The 26246-nt window shown below is 39.2% G+C and overlaps 9 protein-coding genes across 14 annotated transcripts; 4 read left to right on the top strand and 5 right to left on the bottom strand.

Moving 5' to 3' along the window:
- The first annotated feature begins 21 nt into the window (after positions 1-21).
- On the top strand, positions 22-1199 carry LOC147949343 (uncharacterized). Its single transcript, XM_087474188.1, has 2 exons — positions 22-78; positions 174-1199. The coding sequence occupies exons 1-2, from the start codon at positions 22-24 to the stop codon at positions 1197-1199; spliced, it is 1083 nt and encodes a 360-aa protein (XP_087330314.1).
- A 1010-nt stretch (positions 1200-2209) lies between these two features.
- LOC104742431 (uncharacterized) lies at positions 2210-3741 on the bottom strand. Its single transcript, XM_010463448.3, has 5 exons — positions 3629-3741; positions 3279-3335; positions 3112-3198; positions 2825-2994; positions 2210-2519 (listed from the first exon to the last, which is right to left on the bottom strand). The coding sequence occupies exons 1-5, from the start codon at positions 3648-3650 to the stop codon at positions 2421-2423; spliced, it is 435 nt and encodes a 144-aa protein (XP_010461750.1). The 5' UTR covers positions 3651-3741; the 3' UTR covers positions 2210-2420.
- A 1109-nt stretch (positions 3742-4850) lies between these two features.
- LOC104742425 (KH domain-containing protein HEN4) lies at positions 4851-9048 on the bottom strand. 2 transcript variants are annotated; one of them, XM_010463434.3, is made up of 7 exons: positions 8304-9048; positions 7133-8086; positions 6744-7013; positions 6155-6583; positions 5907-5983; positions 5710-5821; positions 4851-5175 (listed from the first exon to the last, which is right to left on the bottom strand). In XM_010463434.3, exons 1-7 carry the CDS (start codon positions 8895-8897, stop codon positions 5011-5013), a joined length of 2601 nt encoding a protein of 866 aa, XP_010461736.2. In that variant the 5' UTR covers positions 8898-9048; the 3' UTR covers positions 4851-5010. The 2 variants fall into 2 exon arrangements, with proteins under 2 accessions (XP_010461736.2, XP_087330297.1); XM_087474171.1 differs by lacking the exons at positions 4851-5175; positions 5710-5821; positions 5907-5983 and having other exon boundaries at positions 6161-6330; positions 6404-6583; positions 8304-9014.
- Positions 9049-9212: 164 nt separating this feature from the next.
- LOC104742417 (fructose-1,6-bisphosphatase, cytosolic) lies at positions 9213-10962 on the bottom strand. Its single transcript, XM_010463423.3, has 4 exons — positions 10603-10962; positions 10258-10433; positions 9777-10173; positions 9213-9695 (listed from the first exon to the last, which is right to left on the bottom strand). The coding sequence occupies exons 1-4, from the start codon at positions 10928-10930 to the stop codon at positions 9295-9297; spliced, it is 1302 nt and encodes a 433-aa protein (XP_010461725.1). The 5' UTR covers positions 10931-10962; the 3' UTR covers positions 9213-9294.
- A 28-nt stretch (positions 10963-10990) lies between these two features.
- On the bottom strand, positions 10991-13086 carry LOC104742408 (beta-ureidopropionase). The gene is made up of 6 exons (XM_010463412.3): positions 12768-13086; positions 12499-12606; positions 12221-12409; positions 11906-12133; positions 11597-11821; positions 10991-11509 (listed from the first exon to the last, which is right to left on the bottom strand). Exons 1-6 carry the CDS (start codon positions 12882-12884, stop codon positions 11144-11146), a joined length of 1233 nt encoding a protein of 410 aa, XP_010461714.1. The 5' UTR covers positions 12885-13086; the 3' UTR covers positions 10991-11143.
- Positions 13087-13381: 295 nt separating this feature from the next.
- LOC104742394 (uncharacterized) lies at positions 13382-15706 on the top strand. Of its 2 annotated transcripts, XR_760524.3 has the most exons (3): positions 13419-14745; positions 15071-15224; positions 15444-15706. XR_760524.3 is itself a non-coding variant. In XM_010463398.3 (2 exons), exon 1 carries the CDS (start codon positions 13419-13421, stop codon positions 14739-14741), a length of 1323 nt encoding a protein of 440 aa, XP_010461700.1. In that variant the 5' UTR covers positions 13382-13418; the 3' UTR covers positions 14742-14745; positions 15071-15706. The 2 variants fall into 2 exon arrangements, 1 of the variants encoding a protein (XP_010461700.1); XM_010463398.3 differs by having other exon boundaries at positions 13382-14745; positions 15071-15706.
- A 143-nt stretch (positions 15707-15849) lies between these two features.
- On the top strand, positions 15850-17326 carry LOC104742384 (peptidyl-prolyl cis-trans isomerase FKBP12). The gene is made up of 5 exons (XM_010463389.3): positions 15850-16068; positions 16390-16423; positions 16606-16667; positions 16774-16826; positions 17058-17326. The coding sequence occupies exons 1-5, from the start codon at positions 15981-15983 to the stop codon at positions 17157-17159; spliced, it is 339 nt and encodes a 112-aa protein (XP_010461691.1). The 5' UTR covers positions 15850-15980; the 3' UTR covers positions 17160-17326.
- Positions 17327-20101: 2775 nt separating this feature from the next.
- Positions 20102-21541, top strand: LOC104742357 (transcription factor SAC51). The gene is given in 3 exon segments (XM_019238576.2): positions 20102-20242; positions 20331-21345; positions 21347-21541. Coding segments are annotated over 2 exon segments (1050 nt in total). The 5' UTR covers positions 20102-20242; positions 20331-20373; the 3' UTR covers positions 21425-21541.
- A 395-nt stretch (positions 21542-21936) lies between these two features.
- LOC104742367 (root phototropism protein 3) lies at positions 21937-25317 on the bottom strand. 4 transcript variants are annotated; one of them, XM_087474157.1, is made up of 7 exons: positions 24937-25317; positions 24627-24847; positions 24467-24536; positions 23765-24382; positions 22824-23672; positions 22443-22721; positions 21937-22357 (listed from the first exon to the last, which is right to left on the bottom strand). In XM_087474157.1, exons 2-7 carry the CDS (start codon positions 24764-24766, stop codon positions 22058-22060), a joined length of 2256 nt encoding a protein of 751 aa, XP_087330283.1. In that variant the 5' UTR covers positions 24767-24847; positions 24937-25317; the 3' UTR covers positions 21937-22057. The 4 variants fall into 4 exon arrangements, with proteins under 4 accessions (XP_087330283.1, XP_087330285.1, XP_087330278.1 ...); XM_087474159.1 differs by having other exon boundaries at positions 22439-22721; positions 24937-25091; XM_087474152.1 differs by having other exon boundaries at positions 21937-22353; positions 22439-22721; positions 24937-25091.
- Between the last annotated feature and the right edge of the window lie 929 nt (positions 25318-26246).

Here is a 26246-nt window from a genome sequence, read left to right as displayed (position 1 = left end):
GTCCTAGTCCTACCAAGAGCCATGTCTCTGCTTCTCAGCCGCCTCTCGAAGCTTTCCTCCCTCAGAACCCTTGCACTCGTAAGCTCTTCTTAATTATTCTCTTCTCTCTCCAATGTTCTCTGACGATAGTACTCCGATCCTTCTTCTGATGTTTGTGATTACTTACTACGCAGAGAAACCTCACCGCTCGCTCCTTCTCAACTTCTTCTTCTCAAACCACCTTCCCATGTTTCGTCGCCGGTGCTCAGCATTGTGGATCTACTTTGAGGGATGGGGATATCGGAAATCTCAAGATTTATAAGAATCCTAGTGATGGGTTTATTCTTACGGACAAGAAGGTACCTATGAAGCTGGTCGAGGAAATGGGAACGATCGGAGCATCAAATGGTTGGTTTGCTACGTTGAAGGATGGAGTAGTGTGTTTCCAAGATGATCTAAACCCATGTGCGTCTGATATTGATCCAAAGCGCATTTCACTGCCTCCTCTTGTTACTCTACCTCATTGCCAAACGCAAGTTGTAACCAATGTGGCCATGTCCTCCTCTTCTCCTGAGGATGAGGACTGTGTTGTGGCTGTCAAGTTCTTGGGACCTCAGCTCAGCCTATGTAGGCCTGCACGAACAAACTCCCAGTGGACCAACATCAGAATCACTGACTCGAGCTTCTTCAACTCACATGTCATGTACTCCAAAAGAGATGACATGTTCTCCATGCCTTCTTCTGAAGGAGACTACATTGGATCATGGGATATCGGAGAAGACATTCACAACCGCAAGGTACAGAAGTTGCGGTTTCGAAACCTTCCCGAGTTGGTGCAGGCAGAGTGGGAGCTGTTAGATTCGTGTTGCAGGAGCGAGCACTTGGTGGAGTCAAGATCCACTGGTGAAACTTTTCTGGTTAAATGGTACACTAAGAGAGACGACAGCAACAACGGGAAGATGAAAACAGAGCGTTTTGTGGTGTTCAACATAGACCAGGAAGGAAACGCTGAGTATACCACAGACATTGGAGAGATATGCATTTTCCTCTCAAAAGCTGAATCTTTTTGTCTCCCGGCTAGCTTGTATGACGGATACGATAACTATATCAATTTCTTTGGAATCGATCACTGCGGAGCATATGCTATCGACAATAGTTTTATAACTATTCAGGATTCTAGTCTTACGGCACCTTATTGGATTCCACCAAATATAGACTAATAGTAAGACCATCCTCCAATGGTAAGAACTCATGAGGTATTATTGTAAGACCAAATTTTCTATTATTGTATTATGTATTTTGTCAATGTTTAAGAATCCATGTGGAGTTGTTAAGAAAAACCTTCTCATTCATCTCAGTTTGAATGTGCATGTACATCTTAGGCTGGCTCTCCATTTGGTCAAGCCACTTAGCTAACAACTAGGGCACGACGACGAAGAAGGTAAGAGGAGCAGCCAAAAAGCCGCGATCTGCTATCATTAGCTTCTATCCTTCCATTAACCCTTCTTCTGATCAAATTCTAGCAATCCGCTATACCCAAAAATCGAACGATTCATGTTTTAATATATGTTTTTAATGTGAGGTTAACCACAGGTCTGAGCCTCATCTTCCCAGTTATTTACCTAGAAAGTTTGTTATTTTTACAACAACGAGTGGTCTATTCACATATGAAAACGCTAGAGAACTTAAAGCTCTTACATTGCCTTGTTTTGATGTTCCTTGTTGTCTCCCGCTTCTAAAGAGTTTGCGTCTTATGAAAATCATGTCTTAATAAGCGCCTTTTACCCGGCTTTTCTAATCTTCAGTTTTTTTCGAATGTTGTATCATGTGATAGAAGAAGAACACGAGGGTGAAAACAGCACTATCGCGTTGCCTTGTTTACGACATTTAGATTTGCGGGACTCGAGAGACAAGTGTAAGGGTGGTGTGTATATAATAGAAAGTGTAAGGGTGGTGTGTATTATAATAGAAGCTCCTCGATTGTTAATGATGTTGTCTACAACTCTCGTCGAATTGAGAATATGCCCAATCTAGAATTTGATTATGGTTTTATGAACTTAAAAATTATAGACTCACTTTTATTAAAATAGCTCAATTCTTAAGAGATATGTTATAAAAGACCAATCCTAATCCTATTAGAAAACACTTTAAGTTTAGATACCTCCTAAAATCCTTATCACTTTGAATCATAACTTAAATAGGATTAGTATAGCTTATTCCTCAAGCTAAGTTCAAACTTAAACCAACCTTACATTATTTGACTAGAATGGGAAAGAACCCAAGTCTTACAAACGATTACCCTTAATAAGACAGACAGACTTTCAAACATGCAGTTTCTGGTTCTGGAAAACAAATATTATTTGATAAAAACACCCCAAATTCTCAGCAACATCACAGCTGGATAAATTTTAAGATAAAAAACAAATAAGAAATGAGAAACTCTAGGCACCAATCCCGGAACCAGAGTTCTTCCTGCACTCTGCCAACATGTCCATGTAGAACTGGCATTTGCTAATCTCGCTTCCGTAGCTGCCGATGCACTGCATTCATATATTTTTAAAAGAAGAGTAATCAATGACTTAGCCTTAGATTTTATTCAATGCTCGAAAATAAAGTGGCACTAAAGGGAAACAAGCGAAGCTACATGCTTCACTTAGGAGTAAAATAAAAACACCAATCTTTTATGTCAAAGCACCACTAAACCCATAATCACTGAGCTATGTTATATGTTCAGCAAAGAACAAAAAAAAAAACTAATTTAAATGTTGCAAACGAACTAGAATCTAGGCAAAATCTGAACCTAACAGGATACAGAGAGAGAGAGAGAGAGAGATTAAACACTTACATCTTGGAAAGCCTTAGCATGGATGTCACAAGAACTAGAAAACATGTTGCTTCCAGCAGGGGCAGCAGATGCAGAAGCAGCCTCAACAGCTTCATGCTGAATGGTTCGTGGACCCATCACGGAATCAACAGCCCTGTGCGCAACAGCACTTCCAGTACCAAAAGCCATACCTAATCATCCCCAACAAACAAACAAACAAACAAACAGGTCACGAAACACTATTCCAGAGAAAATATAGACCTAGAAATGATGCAAAACAAAACTCAATAGACAAATCTGCGTCATACCCTGAGCAATGGTTGAACCAATGCCAGAGAACATGCCACCACCACCACCGCTCGCAGGGACTGTAGCTGGGGGAGGTGCACGGTTTACTGAAACAAAAAACCCAAAAACAAGTCAAATGGAATCGTCATAGTTAAGAGCAAAAAAGAAAAACAGACAATTATCATACCAGATTGAGGAGCTGGGCTGCGTGCAGCAGCAGGACGAGGGCGAGGAGCAGATCTTCCTGCAAGAAAACGAACGAAGACAAATATTATTATTAAAGAAAAAAAAAAAAAACCTTCCCCTATCTCGAAATTTCTATAAACTGTAAACCAAACAGAGGCCTACTAAATAACTTAACGATGATGATTTCATTATATCTAATAACAGAGAGGACAAAGGTAAACCCTAGATCGGGTGGGATAATACAAGCAGCACAAACGAGGACCAAAAACAGAAACACAAGAAGGTTTCGTAATTAACGAGAATGAAAAGTATCGGATTAGATCTGAAATCGGAAAGAAAAAGAAACATTACCTCCTGAGCTACGGCGACCCATTTTTTGTGATAGAGAGGAGAGAAATGAAAATGAGAAAGAGAGATTAAGGAGATTGTCAACAAATAAAGCTAGCTATTAGGCAACAATATCATGTGGAGGCGGGTTATTTATATATGAAGGAAACGAGACGAGGTCAAGACCACACGCGGATATGTATACGTGTTCGATTCTCATTGGTTGTAAGTTGATAATCTCGTCGTATGTTATATGTTTTGTTCATGTCCCAAACCTAAAAGGCTAAAAGTACATAGAAAGGCCCAATAGTTCTCATTTTTGTTGTTTACATGTCCATTAGAATTTACTATTATTCGAATGAATATTCGTAATCATCTTTTTGGGGCAGTCACACAAATTTTAACTTTCGACTTCAAGGAAAATCTAACATTTCAGAGTACACCAACCAATTGAAGCAAAAGATTTACACGTAATTTTGACAAGATATTATACAAAAAAATAGCGCATCGAAACAGGAAATAATAATAGCTTTGTCTTGAATGCTTTTTTTTTTGGCTCTCCCCATCTGGATTCTTTCTGAGAACCTGTCTGGTTGTTGTAATAACTCCATGGAAGATCTTCATCTTTTGGATGGTAACCAACAAATGTAGTGTATAATAAAACATACGAAACTGCGCAAACAAACACTCATACAGTCTAGATAGACCCGTCTGGTTACACTGGATTCTTTTTACCCATGAAATCTTTGTATTATTATTATCATTGATTAGATTACTGATTGTGAATAGAGTAGAGCAAATATGTTTAGAATCTTTAGATTCAGCTCATTTGGTAGTTTTGAACCAGAGAGAACTGAGAATGTGATTGCCTATAACGTGAAGGGTTTCACAATACCATCAGTGAGAGGTAACGGATAACAGTTTATTGGCTTAATTTGATTCTGGAACTCAATGTTATGTTTCTACCATTTTCAATTTTTCATAGCTAAAGAAGGTGAAACAAGCTTAAAAAGAAAGAAAAGATCAACTAAAAAGCAATTCTGCGCAAGTTTCCAACACTCCAGAGAGCAAAAACAAAAACACAACATATGAACCCCTTCATTCTCAAGTTTTCCTTTTGTAAAGATTATTCTCTACGGTATATTTTTGTGAAATTGCGGTTTCTATAGCAATGATCTCTTCCTCTATAGCTCATTTCATTCCAATCTCAATTCCATGTAGTAAAATGTGTGATACAATAGGAAAATTTTAGGCAAGGCATTGAACTGATTCCATCAAAGTACTTAAAATGATAATGATGTTGTACAAAGTGTTCAAGGATCCAAACGAACAAAAAAAAATAAAACAAGAAACATGCGGGAGCTCGTTTTTCTTTTTGTTTTCTGTATGATGACAACTATGTGGTTCTAGTTTAGGTTGTATTTTCTGGACAATGAGGTTTCCCCTGTAAGGATGAAGGCATGCAGGAGGTTTTGAGCAGCTTGGGTTTGATCAGGTGTCCCTGATATGACAATGATCCTGTCACTTGTTCCTAGAGAAGGTTCATGTACTATGACCCTCGCACCAGATATCTGATTGAGCAAACATCAAATGGTATAAGCTACGCTTAAGCTGTTATGACACTATCTATTTGATTTTGTAGCTGATCATCTCAGACTATATGGGCTTTATATTGTCTGCGAAGATTTCGTTTTTAAACAACGACCAAGTTGTAACACTTAATAGTGGGGTTATAAACAACGGTTGGAGAACTTCAGTGGAGTTTTCGTGACTTAAAACAGTTTTTTGAGTAAAGTTATCCATCAGAGAGGATAGTCCTATTGACCTATATTAGTGGTGGCAGGATTGTTTGCACCATGTAAAAAGATTTTACGTATAAGGAATTTCTTTTCTCATGCTTTCTTTTTAGTAACCCTAGTGTTCACTTCCGTTTTCTTCTCAGCCGTTCTTGATTCTTGGTATATGATTATAAGAAATAAGAGCAGCCAATGGAAGCTAAAACCTATGGCTGCTTTTGTGGAGCAAATAAATCATGGTCTAACCTTCCTTTGGATGACACTATGGGGCAAACCAAGAAATGATTTGTAAACGAAAATATGGCGTACCTGTTTCAGTTGCTCCAGATTGTAGCCATGCTCTCCATACACAAAGCTCATAGCATTTTCTGGAACTGTAATTTCCACGGTTGTGTTTGTAACGATGGCAGATTTGTGTCCACTAGAAAAGACCAAGACAGTATGTAAATTACACAAATATCAGGGTAATAATCTCACATAACTGTCTATAACTGTAGTGCTTTTACCTGCCAAGTGCCTGGCCAGCCCTTGCAGAAGATAATCCGCCACTGGCATCAGATATGCCTCTTGGAGCTACTGGTGGCTGCATAAAAACTATGTGTATCAGGTACAGAAGTTAAATAGAAGCACAAATGTCCAAAATCTGTGTGTGTAGGGGAAGAATTAACTCTCGAAATCCCTCAGTGAGTATCAACATGTATTTACGTACACCAGGAAATAGAGAATGGGAAAATACAGAGAGATGGAGACATACCGGGGACACCCACAAACGAGATGGGGCTTCAGTTAAGTGATGGGAGATATCACTGTGGTCCACGGTGAACCGCCGACCAAAATTAGGAGAATAGCCTGCTGCGGGATTAAACCTATCAGGAAACGGGTCTTCTGGTCTTATGTAAGGATCTATGCCAACAGGTCTGGAGTAGTTAACTGAAGAATGAGAGCCATTTAAATCCTCAGATCTTCTGTGCAGATTTGAAGAGATGGTAGGTGGATTACTAACGGATTGATGAGACCCAATAGACATAGGATTATCTGATTGTCTATGGTAGATTCTCTCTGTAGTTAAGGTGGAACTGCTCTTGGTTACCGAATTTTTCATTGAGTTCGAGAGAAAACTGTCTCGCAGCCTGCTCGTAATATGGAAAATGGCTTCTCTCACATTAGGGAACTCTCCTGCAATCTATTGGCCAACAAAGAATGAGTCTATGACAAACAACTTAAGAAAATGGTGCTTCGAAAAAGAATATTATGAAAATTACATTTCACAGTGTCCTTTAACATTCAAATGTTCAAAAAAGAGAGAAAATAAGAAGAAGATTAAGGTTCAAAGATCTAAGTACCTGCACAACTTGATCACTCTCTGAAACACATTTTGGGTTCTGCTCAACTTTCAAAATTTGAATTGTTGCCCCAGTCACTTTCCGCATTTCCGAAACAATAACACCTCCTTTTCCCAGCAAACAACCAATCTGGCTTGTTGGGACAACAAGCCGTGCAGTGATAGATGTCATTGGGCCATTGTCTAGGATTTTTTTAGTGGCAAGCTCAAATAATCTAGAAAAAACAAGCATAATAGCTTTCTGGGCTGGCGAGGTTTGACATTCAGGGTTCTACATGATGAACGAGCAACAATTATTAAAGAAGAATAGTCAATAGATAGGACAATATTACCTCAGCATTTACGAAAACGGGAAGAGATAAAAAAAAAAAATAGAAGAAGAAGACCAACCTCTGGTGCAGTTACTGCAATCAAACGTTCTTCGCAGTCAGCAAGTGTATTTCCCACATTTATGAAGGCACCTGTTTCGCTATGAAGCATCCTGATAACTTTACCCCCAGTCCCGATAACTCCGCCAGCATTTTCAGTGGAACAAAGTATCTTAAAAACCACATCTTGGTTCACAACATCCACTTCTGATAGAGGTGGCTTACTGGTGGCAGCGTTAGTCATTGGAGCAGACGTATTTATGCTGTGAGGATGTGAATCGAGAGTTGAATAACGATGTACAAGAAAATCAGCACTTGGCCGACTAAGAGTTTCTTGTGGGATTGTTTCAGTAGGCCTTCCAAAACCATCACGTGGAAATGACTCAAAAGCCATGCCCATAGTATCACGACGTTGAACCATCTCGAAAGGCCTATAAAAGAAATCATGAGAATCATCCCTCTCTCTATACTGTCGAGAAACATCTCCCCTGACAACATCAGAAGGCCTGTATAAAGCTTCTCGAGGATCCACATCAATATGCCTGCGTAAAGCATCTTGCCGGTCCGCCTCCATATGCCTGCGTAAAGCATCCTGTCGGTCTGCCTCAGCATGCATGCGTAAAGAATCTTGCCGGTCTGCCTCAACATGCCTGCGTAAAGTACCCTGAAGATTCACCTTGATATGCCTATGATGCAAAGCATCACGTGGAAGCGGCATCACATCATTAGGCCGACCTAAATTGCCCCGAAGAAACATCTCGTCTTTTCTCTGTCTATAGTCGTAAGGGTTAACATCAACGGACCTAGGAAGTGACTCCTGAATGATTGTTTCTATAGGCCTATGCAAAGATGCTTGGAACTCTTTTTCAAGGGGTCTGTTTCCAACCAACCTTATCTTTTCAACTGATTGGCAACTTTGCAGGCAGCGGGAGATAGATACAAGAGCTTTCTTCACAGCGATAGCACTTCCTTCAATCTGCCATGGTTGATGACTCAATATGAGAATACATTACAATCTGAAAAATCAAGCATCTATAGAGTGCTAAACCAACATTTCAGCTCAAATGCTCTAATGACTGATAAAACTTGAATCCAAATCCTAAACCGGAGAAGGGCAACTAAGACTCCAGAACTCAATATAGTAAATTACATAGCAAATTACGAAACTTTTTGTATCAAAATTGAATGCTTACCTCCACCATCTCGTCATCAGCGTCAGCGCACATCGGCAAATTCTCAGTGCGTATCGCAATTTTGCAGCCAGTTTCTTTCCTGATACTCCCAACCATTTGACCACCTTTGCCTATCACAGCACCCGCATGGCTAGACTCAGTCAACAATCGGCACACGGCCGTATCACTACCCGCTTCCGCCCCTATAAGTTCGAAAACTCTAATCAAAGCTCCTTGTGCTTTAGATACCTCAACTTCCTCCTCCTTCTCCGACACATTGTTATTAACACCAAATTTAACCCTAGATTTCGAATTCACTTGTGCGATGATCGTGATGACCCGATCCGGAGATCCAAACGGAGGCTCCTCGACCCGTATCTTAGCTCCGGTTGATTGTTGAAGCTGTTTGATTACGCTTCCAGATTTTCCAATCACCGCACCGACTTGCGGCAAAGGACAGAGCAATCGAAACGCCGCATGTCCCACCGGAACAATCAGAGGCGGGGGCGGCTGCGTGTGATGCGTTTTGACCCTCTTCGAAGATCCCAAACCTGAACCTGAATCGAACGCTCCAGATCTCTTCTCTGTTTGAAAATTAAAGCTATTTCGCTCCATGCTCTCAGATCTCTATCTCTCTCTCTCTGTATCTCGTCACGGCGGTTCCCGGCGCAGAGGGGGACTCGGGAGAAGTCTTCGGGCGGTCTTTAACGCTAAGTTGCTAACTTGCGCTGTATAACCGTAACGTTTATTTATTTATTAATTTATTGACAAACCGAACTATAACCGCATTATGTAACGAACGGTTATTTGTCGGCAAACCGAACCGTACTTGTTTAATCCTTCTCGCCAAGCTTAAACCGAAATCTATACCAGATTATCAGGTCGATCTTGGTACAATAGAGAGATACACGGATCTAAAACCATACCAAATGCTATAATCAAACAAGATCTTTAATCTGAATTTATTATTGTTTTTACTTTTTACACATACAGTATGAAACAGAGGAACCGTTTAAACTTCATAGCCAGGATTCACAGTCTGCTGCACATCTCCAAAGCTTTCAAGCTCAGCAACATCCTCTACGCTCCCAAGAAACAGAGGCAACCTCTGGTGAAGCTTCACTGGCTGTATTGAAAGTATCCCTCTTTTTCCATCAGAGGATTTGCCACCAGCTTGTTCCACCAGATAAGCCAAAGGGTTTCCTTCATAGACTAAACGAAGATGGTCTCTTGGATTCATAGCAACTCCACCGTATAAGAGAGTCCTGTGAAGATCAGCCACTAGAGAACAGATGTAACGTGCCGAGTATTTTTTTGGGTTTTGACCTTTGCCTTGTCTCACTGTGTCAATGTACTTCCTTAAACCTTCTGGCCAATCGAAGTACCTCGCATCGTTCACTGAGTAGATTTGTCCTGTTGTTGATGATACAAGGAGAAATGGTCAATGATCAATACATATTTTGTAGAAGTCATGTGCCGTTAGAAGCTGTTTACCTCGAGTAGGGATCTTGATGTTTTGATGGGTTAGGACAAATTCCCCTGTTGAGTGATCTAGCGTGAAGGCGTGTGTTCCCGAGCCAAGTGTAACGCAGAATATAGTGGCTGAAGAGTAGAGTACGTAACCGGAAGCAACAAGCCTGTTTCCTCTCTGCAAAGAATTGAGCTCAGCTTTCTCTTCAACAGGTAAATGATCAAGCTCAAGGAGGCGATTGTAAACTCCGAATATAGTTCCAGTGGGTATAGAAGCATCAATGTTACGTGATCCATCTAGAGGATCTACAACCACAACGTAAGGACCATCATCTTTGATCCAAGTTGGACTATCGTCTTCTTCGGAAGCCATTACTGCTACTTTCCCAGAGTTTCTAAGAGAGGACAAGACTATATCGTTCTGCAAAAACAGAAGAACAACAATTGTAAGATCTTTATATACGAAGTCATGACAAAGGAAGAAAGGGTAAAGAGATATACAGACCGAGACAATATCGAGCGGCTTAGGCGCATCTCGGTCTGACCCACTAGAGGAGGATTTAACAGAGAGCTTTCCGAGTGAAGAATTGAAAGGAGAGGCCACAAGAGAAGCGATTCTTTTGCAGGCATGTTGTAAGTGGTAAAGCAACACCACAAGATCATCATCTCCTACATTTGCCCCTTCAAAAAATTCAATCTTCAGTCAGAGCTTTGTCTTTGTATTGTACAGAGGAACCCTCAAAATCCATTGGTAAGTCTCATTGAGAGATTTTCCGAGACTTAAGAATACCAAATTTAACTCGAATTATCGAAACAGAGCTAAGTTCGCTCAGACAGAGCAGTTTGTTACCTGCAAAGTCAATGAGAGTACAGTAACCATCACCATCACCTCCGGTTATAGTCCGACCAACGGCGAGGGACTTAAATGAAGCAGACTCACGACCAGACGCCGCCATATCGCGACGGTTAATACCGGCGGTCGGAGTTGAAAGAAGAGAAACAGCGATTTGTCTTAGCGGGTAAAGATTGAGTCTTGGCGGGGAAATTGGAGTTGGGTACTGAGTTAAGGTGAGAGATTGCATTGTTCTTCTGCAATTAGAGCAACTGCGAAACTCAATCCCATCTGGGTACGCTTCAAAATCTCGGATAACTGATAAGAAAATGACGAATCTCTCCATAGCATCGACTTACGGTTATTTTTGGAATTGAGATTCCGGTTTAGTGATGAACCGGTTCGGTTATAAAAGCAAAGGAGATGCCTTTTTGGCATATCAACTTACTTATTCATATAGTATTCAGATACAAACAGATTGTTCTGTTACAGCTACACAAATGATTGTAAACATAGAAAAGTTTCTTCTTTTGAAGATTCATACTGGAAATTTTCTTTCTTATGAAGAATTCTTGTGGAGCAATGGGTCAGAGACGACTTGAGGCTTGAAGTCTGGTTTTATGTACTTAGCCAATAGATCGGCATAGACTTCATATCTTGATGTCATTCTGAATCCCCATTTGTCTTTGTATTGCCTGCAGAGATTGAGATCCATGTCTGAGATCATTAACCCATCTTTGTAACGGGACAGAGACGGAGTGCAAGAAGCATCCGGTGCAGAGAAATGGCTTGACCCATAGAAATGTCCGAAATCATTGTGTTGCGGTTTCTCATCGCCTGACGTAAAAGGATTGGGGAATACTTCGGTTCCAACTCTGTTAATGGATCCAACAAAGTAACTGTTTGCTATCGCCGCATTTCGTGCCTGAGATTTTAAGGAACATATTGAATTGTCAGACAAGTTTTTTTACAGAAATACTGGGATGAAAAGATGGAGAATCAAAAGGTAAACCTCAATAGGCCACATTGGTTCACTGAGACCACCAACAGTTGCAGAAGGGTTGAAGACAATCTCGGCACCATTTAGACCAAAAGCTAACCAATTTAGAGGATGGTGTCTCCCATAACATATATTGACTGCAATTTTCCCAAACACCGTCTCAAACACAGGGTGTCCTGTGTCTCCTTCCATGTAATACGTGCTCTCGTTGAAATCACCTACCCTCGGTATGTGGTTCTGTCACCACCGAGCAAGCCAATAGAAATTAAGCTGACTAAAAGAGAGAATAAGACGAAGCAAAACATGTAGGGAAAAGTTTACCTTTCGATGTTTGCCAATGATATTTCCATTATTCCCTATAATCACAGCGGTGTTCCACATCACTTCACCATGATCAATATCTCTTTCAAGAATAGGACTCACAATCACCATGTTATACTTTTTAGCGAACTCTTGAAGAAACTTTGTAGATTCGCCATCAACAGGCTCTGCAAACTCACACCATCTCTTCTCCCTAGTGCAAAATGCAAATGGCATGGTCCAAGCTTCCTAAACCATTCCTCCACCAAGACACAATTAGAAACAGTTAAAAGAAATAAACTTTTCTATCAAAAAGAAAGCAAATGGAGGGCAAACCTGCAAGCAGAGTATGTTAACACCAGCAACACCCGCAGCATCGATTATGGGCTTCAACTTGTCGAAAAGTCCACGTTTTTGGTCAGAGAATGGAGCAGTTGTGGGAAGAGCTACGGAGTTTTGAATGAGACCAACTCTGACCACTCGAGGCATTCTCATTTGCTCTTTATCAGCTGAAAAGCTAACAGCCTAGTAATCACAAAAGATCAGAATCAATAACATTTTCTCAACTTATTTAAGGTCAATGATTTGATCCTATAACAAACGAAGTAATCAACCTGGAGATCAAAATCATGTTTTGAAGATAAGGCTTTTGCAGACTCGGGGAGAACAATCTGCTCAAGAGATCCCCCACAGTTACGTCCAAGTAGCAATCGGCTAACCTCCTGCAAATCCAATCCAATTCATAAAACACTTTAAACCCACTACTAGTAATCCATATAATCATCAATCGAATCAGAGGCTAATCAAGAACCCTAATTTTAGTAACTGGAACAAATTTTCACGAGATCAATCATAAAAAGAAAAAGAAAGAAACACACTTCACCTGATAAAGTTCCGGCTTGAGATTCGCTGATAAGAGTTGATGCAGCGAATCATAGCCACAAATCGATCCGTCTGCAGTTGTTGTTTCTCCGTTTTCTGAGATCATCTTCTTATCCATTTCTCCACGAGTCTTTCTTTACTTTCAGGTTCGATCAAGATGATGACGATGACGATGACTTTTCTATGACAACAAACAATGATCAGTTTGGTCACTTTAATTTACTAATTTTCTGGGAATCGGAATCTAAACAAATCGAGTTTGTCACATGCGTGATTTGGCGTGGCACTGGCTTTGCAACGGCTGTAAGATTTATTTTGATGTACATATTATATTATTAACTTCTGAAATTTTACGAAGGATTCGGGCTTACATGGACCGCTGTAATCAACTCAATAGGCCCATATTAAAGATTTTATTTTTTATAAACATTAATTTGGGCTTTAAGGCAATGACGTATGTAAATACCAAAAAGACCAAAATGCCATTAACAAAATCGATCATGTGAATGTAGTAGTTGTTTCCGGCTCATGTAACGACGGTGGATTCAACTCAATTCCTTTGTTCGTCTAGATCTGTATTTTGACTTATTTTAGCAATAAGATTAATTTATTTTATTTTACCGGAAAGAAAAAAAAAAAAAAGAGAGAAGATATGGTAGGCGGACGCGGCGGAGCTGGTGGTTGTGGTAACAGAGCGGTGGCGGATCGATGGCTTGTTACATCGGAAAAACTTCTAGCGTCTAGTGATCTTCAAGGAGCGAAGACATTTGCGATCCGCGCATGCGAAGCTGACCCGACCCGAGCAGAAGCTGCTGACTACATCCTCGCAATCTGCGACGTTCTTCTCGCCGGAGAAACCCGTTTAGGTCATTCCAACTTGCCTGACTGGTACGCCGTGCTCCGACTCGGTCGTTTAGCTCAAAACCCTGAACACGTCGCCACTCAGTACCGTAGACTCGCTCTTCTCCTCAACCCTTCCGTGAATCGCCTCCCTTTCGCCGATCGGGCTTTCAAAACCGTCTCTGATGCTTGGTTCGTTCTCTCTGATCCGTCTAAGAAGTCATTGTACGACCGAGAATTGCAACTGAGTCAACTCGGCCAATCTGGTTTCAATCCCCAAACCCAACAATCTCAGTGGAACCCTAGCAATTGCAAGGCTGGGACCTCGACTGATCCTATGGCCACGAGCTTCTGGACCGCTTGTCCTTACTGCTTTGTGCTCTTTGAGTACCCTAAGGCTTACGAGGAATGTACTTTGAAATGTCAAGAGTGTAGAAGAGCGTTTCAAGCTGTGACTATACCAAAACCTCCAGTGGATGGGAAAGATAACGAAGATGTTTACTTTTGCTCATGGGCTTTGTTTCCATTAGGGTTTTCCGGTGAATTTAAGGCTCCGAGTTGGTCACCTATTTCACCTCTCTTTGCTTGCCCTCTGAAAAGGGTGGATGATGATGAATCAACACTGAAGAAGAGAAAGGAACCAGCTCCTCCTAGGGTGTATTATGACGATGATGACATATATGTGTCGATCTCGGATGAAGATGATGAAGATGATGATTGGCAAAATGGGGTACAAGTGAATAAGAAGGCTAATATTGGGAAAGGGAAAGAAACATTGGTGAGAAGTGACAAGAGACATCATGGAGTTGAGAAAGTCCAAAATGTAGAAAGTATCCGTAGTGCTGGGGCTGTTGGTTCCTCATCGGGGGTTATGTCTAAACCAGTGAATTACATTACTAGAAAACGAATGGGAACAGGAGCTAAGAACCTGGGGAGGTTGGATTTGAATGTGGAGTTCAGTAATGAAGTGGAAGAGCCTGCTGTGGCAGGTGGGAGAAACGAAGGCAATGGGGTGGGAAGTAACAGGGAGGTAGATCATATGGAAGGGATTGGGTTCTTTGAGGGGCTTGATGAATTCTTGAATAGTTTGCCCATACTTTCTGTTGTTGGAGATGATAAGATCAAGGCTACTTAGTGAAGTAAGGCTTTTTCTTTTTTTTTTCTTTATTGGTTTAGGTTTGCGATGTTCCCCTGTAGGCCTTAGCTTTTACGTTTCCTGTTGATGTTTAACTGTAGTTGAAATACTGGCATTTTGATTCCTTGGAATCACTGTAGTTTGAATCTGTTGATGTTATTTTGGCCAAAAATTCGAATGTTTTCTTCCCGGTATATATAGTTTTCTGCTTCTGAGTTCTGACTTCTGAGTATGGTATTAAGATACATATTTTTCTCGGTTTAGAGTATAAGATCTTATTAGCCAAGTGCTTTCTTTTATGTGAAAAGTGAGTTACTTATTCCATTCAGGTTTCTTTTGTTGCACAAGAATTTATGTTCCTCCAACTCAAAAGGCCATAGTGCAAAATATAGATGTTTACATGTCGTGGTTGCTGCTTCTGTCTGTGTTCATTCACTAGAGACATTTGTGAGTTCTTTGCTTTCTGGGCTGACAAATGAAGAGGTAAAGTGACGACACACACATTGCTTGCTTTTTTCATCCTCTTTTTCTATGCTATGCTTTGTGTAAGGGAAACAAGTAAGTTATTAAGCTCTTTGTTGATCATTTCTCGCTGGGGTCTAAGGTAAAGACCTAAATGGCTTTGTAGTGAGGAGTGACTCTTTCTGTGTAATCATTGTAGCTAGGTATTATCTCTTTCTTACCTGTAATGAGAGTATGCAGAAATAAGAAGATACAGAAGCTATTCAAGAATGCTATGCGCATGTTATTTGTGCTTATACTCGCTCCAGCTGTGCATTAGGGAAGGTTCTATTGTCATATTGATACAAAGCTTGTTGAAGCCATCAATGATGATGAAACTGTCAAGGCTACAATGACCACCCACACAACTACTACACAGTACACACATTAAAATATTTCTGTACAATCTTTTTTCCTCTAATTGTGATGAAGACAGGTTCGTTTTATCTATCTTGCCTTGTCTTCTTGACCATTGTTTCTTACTTAAATTAACATACAGATGAATCCGGATATTGAATCCGGATGTCAAAAACAGATATCGGTAGTATTGGGCTCGATTGTGCCTTTTTTAATTCGGGCCGAAATGTTGTGGAATTGGGCTTCTGATTATTATCAGGCCCAGAGCAATCAGAGCGGTGATAAATAAACCAAAAAAATGGCAAATGCTCACTCAGAATCAGACTCAGACCCCCCGAAGCTGAGACAAAAAGCAAAAACAAGTGTTAAAAGAGAGAAGAGATGGGTGTGGAGAAGGAAGTCATCAGACCCGGCAACGGTCCTAAACCCACTCCGGGTCAAACCGTCACCGTCCATTGCACCGGATTCGGTAACTTTCGTCTTCTGCATCATTTCTTTTTTGTATATTTCCATGGTAGCCAAAAAAAACCGATCTATACAAATCTGCTTAGGTGAAAGAGCTAATTAATTTGATGTGGTTGGTAAAGTCACCTGTTTTGTTTTTATCTGTGGTGAATTTGGATTTAATTTAGGGTTTATGTACTCTCCTCCTTGTGGGCGATGTGATTGAGTAACCCTTTTAGGTCATACTTAATCTGCAAATCTTGTTTGTTTTGCGATCTCTTGTTTAGGTTTTTAGGTTTAATGGAGAATCTTCTAAGAACCTTATCTCTGTTTGTTTCTTTTTCAGGGAAAGGTGGTGATCTATCCCAGAAGTTCTGGAGGTAAATGATTCTTCATTGTAATCCTTGATTACGTTTACTTGTTCTTGCATCGTTCCACACACTAGTTGCTTATTGTGTGTTGCTTTTTGGTATTGGATTAGTCTAATTTGTGTTTTTTGGCTTTTTGGTATTGGATTAGTCTAATTTGTGTTTTTTGGCTTTTTGGTATTATGATGATATAGTACAAAGGATGAGGGGCAACAACCTTTCTCGTTCCAAATCGGTAAAGGTTCTGTGATCAAAGGTATACTCTGTTTCATGGTTGATCATATCATATGGGTATATAGCTATGATTTCCTTTGTTGGAGAGATATAATCTGATTCCAACTTTTTTAATATTTTGCTTACAGGATGGGATGAAGGCGTTATGGGAATGCAGATTGGAGAGGTTGCTCGTTTGAGGGTATGTTTACCCCTTTTCTCATCATGTTCCTCTTTCCTAAGTTCTTAGATATTCATGTTCATGTTATGGATTTTAAGCTTTATGTCTAATGTTGAAGCATGTTTGTTTCTGACGATAAGCTCACTTAGAGATTGCAATAGTATATAGAAGTCATTTTTGTGTGTGTGTGTCGTTTATATATATTTCGTGGTTTCTAACATCTTTGGCTTGCTGTTTTATCTGTTTCTGCAGTGCACACCGGATTACGCATACGGCGCTGGTGGGTTTCCGGCATGGGGAATCCAGCCAAACTCGGTTCTCGACTTTGAAATCGAAGTACTGAGCCTGCAGTGATGATCTCCTCACAGCTCAAAAACTGTGGGAAGATTATTAATCTATACTTGAATGTTAAAATTATTGCTTCTGTGATCTTGAGAGACAAACTTTATGATGTCATTGCTCTTTTCTAAAAACTCTTGGATGACGTTTTATCTCAATAAAAGACCCGTCTCGTGTTTCAATCGAATGTTTGTATTACTGCTGTTTATGGAGTATGTGACTATTGTTGTGTGTCCTCTTTACATTTTCCTAATAAGTGTGGATGCTAAGGATATATTACAACATAATTTCAATTCTAATTATGTTGTAATAATTCATGTGTATGCTTTGAGTGTGGATAAATTGAATTACTCCAATAAAATAGAGATTTTAACTATATGAGTTGGTGAAAATTATATTATAGTATTTATTCAATCAAAATGCTAAATATAAAAAGCAGAAAAGAATAAAAACTAAAACATACTTTTCATTTAAGTATCAGATCCAAAAGACCAAAACAAGAATGGGTCTCAAAGATTGTAATAAAGTATAATCAAAAACAACGAAATTTGAAATGAGCACTTGTATAATTTCTCTTAACACAGTATAATTACTATTATTAAAATCAAATCAAAGGAAGAAAAAGACGAAAGTAAGAAACTTTATTTCAGACAGAACATATTATAAGTTAAACAAAAGAAAGAAAAAGAGAAATGGCGAGAGAGAGAGAGAGAGAGAGAGAGAGAGAGAGAGAGAGAGAGAGAAGTCGTGCGGGTAATTAAGCACTTAAAATTCCCGTGCATTTCTTTAATCATCACTTATTCTCACTTTCTTCTTCTTCTTTTTCTTTTCTTCATTTTCATTTTCATTCTCATTCTCTTTTTTACTTTTCTTTTTCTTTTCACCCACATTCCCTAATCACATAAAGACTTTTTTTATGATATTAGTATTTAAAAGAAATGAATTCTACATAATATATACTATATTATTAAAAAAAAACGAAAGTGTTGGAGCTAATTTTGGCGTTGTATAAGCTAGATGCTAAATAGTCAATTAAAATTAAATAATAATAAGGGTGGTTAGCTTTTATTCTTTTCCGCCACAATGGGTGTTTGAAAACACAACACGCACCTGAACATATGTATTTTAAAATCCTATAATTAAGGATGAGCTTGAGCACACACACTTTCACTAACTTAGCTTTCAATGAAATTAAAGATGGAGTAGTAACCTGAAAATAGTAGTAATTTATTTAGAAATTAATTAAGGATAAAAGCTCGACCATACACACTTTCACTAACTTAGCTTTTAAAATAAATAAGAGAAAACGTATGGACTTTTACTTTAACGAATAATCAAGAAAGTATATAAATAAAATAAAAAATTATATTGGTTAGGAACAAAATATATACTATTATTAAACCATAAAGTATAACCTGAAATTATGGACCGTGAGACTTTGTCATCATAAATACCATAATTACGTATATACACGTTCGGCCCCCTTGTCCCATTTCTTTCAAGCAAAGCACAATAAATATTTGCCACCGTTTTAATTTACAAGATTAATTTCCAAGTTAACATTATATCTCTTTTTTTCTTTTCTAAAAAAATGTTAAAATTTCCAATTTTATAACTCAAAATATGTAACCTTTTACGTATATTAATTCATTTTATAAAGTAAATTTAAATGTAAATATATTTCTGAAAATTGACTAGATACCGAACCAAACCAAACCAAAAAATTGTAGTATATAACGCACAAGATGAAGGGTGATTTAGGAAAAATAAAATATAGAAAAGGGTAAAAACGTCAAAAAATCTTTTTATAAAGCCTTGTTACTCTTGTTGCCACTCACCTCTTTAGAAAAAACATTTCGTAAAAAAAATAAAAATTTCGACGTTTACACATTATTGCTCGTTGGTCACTTTCATCTCTCTCTCTCTTCTTATCCCTTCCCTTTTCCATTGATTCAGCTCAAAACAAAAAACCCAAAAAGAGAGTCTCATCGTTTTCTCTGGATCTGAGCGAAAGATCGTTCCTTTCATCCTTTGTAAGGTATCAAAATTCAATCTTTCTCCTCTTTTATAGTCTGTCTCAATGTTTTCTCTGTTTGTACATCTTAGTGAAATGGGAAAAGTTCTGTAATTTAAGCTTAGAACATTGTGATTTGTGTATATTCTGAGCTGCCGTAGTAAAACGTAGCTTAACTTTACTTAGATTGAAGCCTTGATGAATACACTCTGCTTGCTAGTTTACTGGATGTGAATTAGGGGCCTTATACTATATTTTTCATCAGATACATATAAATCTCTGTCCTTTACTGTTGTGAATCTCTGGATTTAGCCTATTTGTGGTTGTTGATGAGATGCTTCCTTCGATTTTGCAGAGATACTAAAGCAGATTGAATACAAAACAGCATGTGTATTGCCTTATACCGTAAAGTTTTGAGCTTGAATCTATATTGCCGTGTGATTCTGTAAATTGTTTCACCTTTCAACCAAACCCTTCAAGAGTCAAGTCCTCTCTTCTTTCTTTATTCATCTTCCCTTTTGTTTTCCTATAAACGCTTTTGAAAATGGGATCCCAACATTTCTACGTGTACCATTGTGAACAAAGAATCAGCTAGACAAAAAACGCTCACTTCACTTCCACAACAAAAAAGTTTCCTCCTTTGGTTTGGTGTTCTGTCTACTTTTTTTTTTCATTCAAGATTTCCTCAGAGTTATGGTTTGTCAATCACCTGGTAAGACAAGATTTCGAGGATTGAAGTACGAGACAGGAAACGCTAACAAATCAACTATTGTAGTGAGAGTTATTGAATGCTATCAACCGATGGATAATTGTCAGGTTTGTACCATACAACAATGCTCTCTCATTCATCACACTTTTTAGCTTATAATAGTTTTGGTCTTTTAACACTGTCTGCCAATTTTTTGTGTGTGTGTTCCAGGCTGAATACTTCAGACTTCTACTTAAACCAGTCACGTAGTTGGTTCGTGATCCTTCGCCATATTTTCAATCTGAGTTTTTTTTGTTCGTTCGTCTTTCTTTTACTATCTTTTCGATAAGGGCACAAGAAGTACTGCATTCACCCAACTGAGCAACTTAACAGTCGGTATGCTAATTCTCCCTCGTTACTCCTCTTATAAAACTGTTAACTTTATCTTTCTTGAGCTGATTTTGGCCTCTTCTTTGTCCTGCAGTGTAGTACTTTTTACAAGTTCCCTTGAGTTAATCTGCAAGAGCATGCCTCTAGATACAAGGCAACGGGATTTGCCTCTAGGCTTAACTCAAACTTGCTTTGAGGATATAGGAGTTCGGTCTGTCCATCCTAGAATTCCTCTCCCTGAGCTAGGGAAACTATATGCAGCTGAGCTTCAGGCTCGCTGTTTCCAGCCACCGCCATTCCAGTCTTTACTGTACAGTCATGATAAGGAGTCTTTTGGAAAACGATTCTCACGGTCTGACATGCGGTCTTGGTGTGCTGCTGCTGCTGCTACTGCTACTACTACTCCACATGGAGCATTAGAGTCTTCTCAGAAAAGACTTATGATATTCGATCAGTCAGGAAATCAGACTCGTCTATTACGCTGTCCATTTCCTCTACGGTTTCCATCTCACGGAGCTGCAGAACCAGTCAAACTCTCTGAGTTACACGGTCTAGAGAAAGCTTTCAGGGAAGATAATGAAGAGTTTGATGAGAACCATTCAAATGGAAAAGAGTCAGAAATGCATGAAGACACTGAGGAGATCAATGCGTTGCTATATTCAGATGATGATTATGATGATGATTGTGAGAGTGAGAGTGATGATGAAGTAATGAGCACTGGTCACTCTCCTTATCTTTGCAACAAAAGGGAATTAGATGAAATCGATGGTCCTTGTAAAAGGCAGAAACTACTGGATAAGGATAACAAAATCAGTGAGTCATCATCACTTGTGGGCACTAAGAGTTCCACAAAACTCAATGGGTCGTCCTTTCTCAAGGACAAAAATCTCCCTGAATCAAAAAACATCTCGACCAAGGAAGACAGTGGTTCTGGTCTGAGCAGCGAGCAGTCGAAGAAAGACAAGATCCGTACAGCTCTGAAAATACTCGAGAGCATAGTCCCCGGTGCAAAAGGAAACGAAGCTCTCTTACTTCTGGACGAAGCAATTGATTACCTAAAGTTGCTGAAACGAGACTTAATCTCCACAGAGGTTAAGAACCAAAGCTCCCACCACTCACAAGCAACCAATCTTGTTGGTTAAAAAGACAACATGGGGAACAAGAAATCTGCAGACAGATAAGGCTTGAAGATTCTCACGAGTTAAAACGTGTGAAGTGGTTTTTGGGTACGTATCCTCTGCACCAGCTTTTCTAGCTGTATATAGTGGACTACTTTAAGTATATATGCTTGTGCAATTTCAAAAAGTTAAAGAAGAAAAGATGTCACTTTCTTCTTCTCTCTCTCTCTGTGGAAAGAAAAGCCAAAGTCGTCATGGTCATTGATCGACAATGATTATCTTTTTTGGCTGAGTGTGGATGGTGAAATCAAAAGGTAATATTCAAAGTCTCATCTCTCAAACTCGCGTGGTCTATGAATCTCCCCCTCCCCCCTAAGGTAATAAAAATTACTCTGACCCACACTCTCTTTTGTCCATATGATGACTAAATGGGTCCATGTTTTTATGAATATGTCATGTTCATGTCATTGGATTTTAATGTCTGTAATAATGCAAACTATTCCTTTGTCTTTTTGCTTCAACCCACATGTTACTGTGTGTTTTGTTGTATTCTCAAATGATTTTGTGTAATAAACCTGTGAGTTTCATAATCTTTGATGTCACTTATTCCATATTAGAAACCAAAAAGCATTACAAATTAGGACCAAACAAAAGCTTTTTCTTCCCAAAGAATCAAAATCAACAAGATACAAAACCCATCACTTCAAGAAATTGAGTTCCTCCATCGTCTTGGTTTCCTGATGGGTTGATGATCAACACCAGCTTGTTCTCCCCCGGAGGACATGTCATGGCTCTCATGTCCACTCATCTTAGTAAGTTTACTTAGCTTCTTCCAACCACTAGTCCACGCGGAAGAAGACGGTGTGTTCTTCACTTTCCCCGTCTTCTCAAACTGTCGTTGCATCACTTCCATCTCGTTCTGAAGCTCAACGTACTTAGTCTTCACCGTCTCTAACTCAAATTTCAAAGTGTTAATATCCTTCTTAGCCGCAGCCCACCCTTCCTGCTTTCAAAGTCACAAAAATAATTTTCAAAAAACATGGAATTTGTTTTGGAATCTTGATGAGTCTTTCTTTTCTCTTACTTGCCTGAAAAGATTGTGGTGTTGCGTCAATCAATGTCTTACGATTAGGGATCATTGGTTGATATGTTCCCATTGCTTCTCCTAACGTGGTTGACTCCTTGAGTGATGTATTGGCCAAGGCGTTGCTTATTTTGACTTGCTCCGAGAAGAGAACTTGAACCACCACTCGCAATGGCAACCTCTCGTTCTGAGCCGCGTGCATACACGCATCCATTGATAGCTTTTGACAGTCCATCACTCTGCATAACCGTTTCCTCTCGTGCTCCGACAATGTCGGATGCGCCTATCACAACAAAATACCAAAATTACTATTTTTAATTACAATTAGATATCAAAATTACAATTAAATTAGGAAATTTACCAAAATGACCTTTCGTATATATACCTTGAGATATGAATCGATAGCTCTGTAGAGTCCATCGTCACAAGTCCGAGCAGACTCAGGCAAAGCCTCAGCCAAAACCTGAAACTTCGTCAGCGGAAGATTCCGATCTCTAGCAACTTCAGTAAGATAACTATCAACAAGCCTCGCAACTCTCATCTTCGCGTTCTGAGTATTACTACCACCACCACCATTACTATTCCCTCTCGGGATACCGGCGTCGGCGTACATAGACTGCGACGGAGACGGAGACATTCGACTCGGACTCGACCCTTCTGTCTGTTCTTGAACAAGAAAATGTTCAAGCAATCTCTGAACAAGATCAACATCGTACATTGTTGTCTCTCCTTTGTTGTTGTTGTAACCAGGAATCAAAAGATCTTGAAGCGTCGCTTGTTCGAACTGCATCCCTACACGTTTCTCTAGCTCCGTGATCAGCGCCGGTGCTACTTTAAGCATGTTGGCTGCTCTGAGTAGACGGAGGAGGAAGCTACAAGAGACTGAATCTTTCTGCGGTGGGATTATACTTATTAAGGATTCGACGATCATGCGTTGGTCTTTTGGGGTGATTCCGAGTCCGGCGAGACACGCGACTGAGTCTTGATGTCCGTTTGTTTTTCCGGCGGAGAGAACCATGTGTAAACCGCCTTTCCAATCTGGACCAGAGCTTCCTCCGCTGCTGTTGCTTCCACAGCTTACACTCATTTCGTCTCCTCCTAAACCTAATCCTCCTCCTCCTCCAATGGTGGCTGGTGCTACTGCAACTCCTCCTTCTTTTATTAAACCCGGAAGCCATTTTCCGGCGTAATGCATTATTACAGCTCCGAGGAGTTCAAATCTCATACCTTTCACCTGTTTCAAGCGCCGTAGTTGGAGGATTGAGATATATGTGTTTGTGAAAATGCTTGTGAGAAAAGAAAATAATACATGTACAGGTACGTTACCTTGATAGCAGTGATTACACGAACGAAATGATCGATTCTTAAGATAGAGACATCTTCAAACCACCAATCTGGAGGAACAGGTTGGTTGTTGTTATTAGTGTTGTTCCTACTCGGACTACAGTAAAAACTTGAATCCTTTGATTCGTTCCATCTCGGACTTGAACTTGCGAAATTTGTTGTTGAGGGAGATGGAGTTTTCCCTGTGTAAGCCCATCTAATACCTTTTGGGTTACTACAAGCTTTCCAAGCAATAGATTCACTACACCTTCTTACAATCTGAAGATTTTCAGCCCAAGGTGAGAGTTTCTCACAGCTTTTTAGGACTAAGATCGAGTCTCTCCATGAAGACAGAACCACGTAGCTGAGGAAAGCTTCTGTCTTGAAGATTAGATTACCTTCTTCAAGATCCTCTGTCATCTCAAGATACTCTGCTGCACAACGCAATCCTGATATGTTAGTTGCCGTGAGATCCACGGGAACTCCGTAGCAGAATTTGGATGCAAGCTCAAATGCTTCTGGTCCTCCGGGTAGATCATCAAGAATAAGAATCGTCGGGTCAGGATCTCGTGACTCGTAGATCAATCTGTTCATCTTCCCGCTACGTGACAGCAACGGATACTGAAGAAATGAAAACAGAAACACTTTAAATCCATTAAAAAAAAAAAAAAATTCTGAAGTTCCAACTCAAGAACATGAATTTACCTTGTGTAGGTGGAAGTTTATGTCACCGATTTTAACCAGAAGATCGCTGGGGATATCCGTAGCTACAAACCTAAATCAAAAGAAAAGGTTTTTGATATAAATATTAACTTCCTTAACAAGGAAACATGTTGTTTTGCAGTGACTGTAGTGAAAGTGTTACCAAGATTGGCCTCTAAGCTCAAAACCATCAGTCTTGACGCCACCATGCTTGTTAGAACTCAAAACTCCATCACCTCCATACTCTCTTCCTCCTCCTCCTCCAACCCCAACCCCGCCGTCGCTCTCAGATTCCCACATCATTCACAAAAATTTACTCTCTGTACTCTGTAGTTGGAAGCAAGAGAGGATATAGAGAGGATGAGAAGATCAAAGTGAAACCAACTGTTCCAAGAGTTGAAGAGATTGATTAGTTTTGATTATAAAGATGAAAGAGAGAGAGAGAGAGAAGAGAGAGGAGATATTATCCCCACATGGGATGCTTGTAGAATTGGAGTTTTCTCTGAATAGTCTATTTTCTCAGAGAGATTATCAAAACCAAAGTCACTCATATATCTACAGGCTGTGAAGTAATGGGCTTAAAACTCTCTGCTTCTCAATTATCATAATTTTTTTTGAACTTTCATTCAGTAATACAATTTTTGCCCATTCTTATCATATAATTCAAGATATTATTCTATCTGTCATTTTTTAGAATATACATAACATTATTAGATTATGACAGTTGTAATATGTTATTTTTCAGTGAAGATATGAGTTGGTTAAGAGGAGGAAAACAAAAGAAAAAGAAAAACAAACAAATGGGAGGGACACAAGTTGGGGAGTGAGTGTCATTAACTATGACAAAGCCTCGTTCCTTCTTCTTTCCCTGTCTGTTTTTTATAATGTTGCATCCTCTCTATGTACAATGCATTTAACTTCCTTCTTTTTGTAACTTTGCTTCCTTTTCCTCTTTGAGGTTTCTCTTATGGGTCCATTTCCCTAACCTTCTCAATTTTGCATATATCTCCTCTCACTTTCTTTCAAGTTATTCCTCACTGTCCCTAATCTTCATGTGTTTGAATGTGGCTAGATAGAACAAATTTTTGCGAGTTACAAAAGTAAAGTTAAGACAAACAACACTTTAGTGACTTGACAATTTTATATCCAATCATCCAAACGCACTACTTGGTGCATCTAGTAGAGATATCAGTATCGTATTTCCGGGCTTACTTACCATATATCATACTATCAATTTTGAGAATTTATTACTTGAGATATTAACTTGACGAGATTAATATATATATTCACAATAGTTTCAATGGTTGTTGGTTGATGACAATAAAAAATGGAAGGAAAAGTTAGAGGAAAATTAAAAGAGAGCATTAAAAACAAAGGGTTGTTCATACATACATAAATGGGGAGATAGAGATAGAGACGAAGTGGTCCATAAGAATGTCAGCTATGTATATTTAGTAGCAATCCTTCTCATTGCGACTATATGTAGATAGAATAGAACCATGATTTTCATCAAATTAACTTAGCATTTTTTTGAATGGGAAGTTGTAGATATGTGTTAGATCTTATTAGTGTGATTAATATAAAATATCTAATTGTAATTCATTTGGCACAAATACTATCAAATTAGTCAGTTTCGAATAATATTTTTTTCCGAGTAGTTAGAGTAGAATGATTGAAGCACGTTTTTAAATAAAACTATTTTAGTCATTAGCATATTTTTGTTTTAAAGTGTTTTCAGTCACATAGTATGATAAGTACTATCAAGAAGAAACATTGACATATG

Source organism: Camelina sativa, chromosome 2 (genome assembly GCF_030686135.1).
Source record: "Camelina sativa cultivar CO46 ecotype springtype chromosome 2, ASM3068613v1".
In the NCBI taxonomy this organism is placed as follows: domain Eukaryota; kingdom Viridiplantae; phylum Streptophyta; class Magnoliopsida; order Brassicales; family Brassicaceae; genus Camelina; species Camelina sativa.
This window is presented reverse-complemented; position numbering and strand designations above follow the sequence as displayed.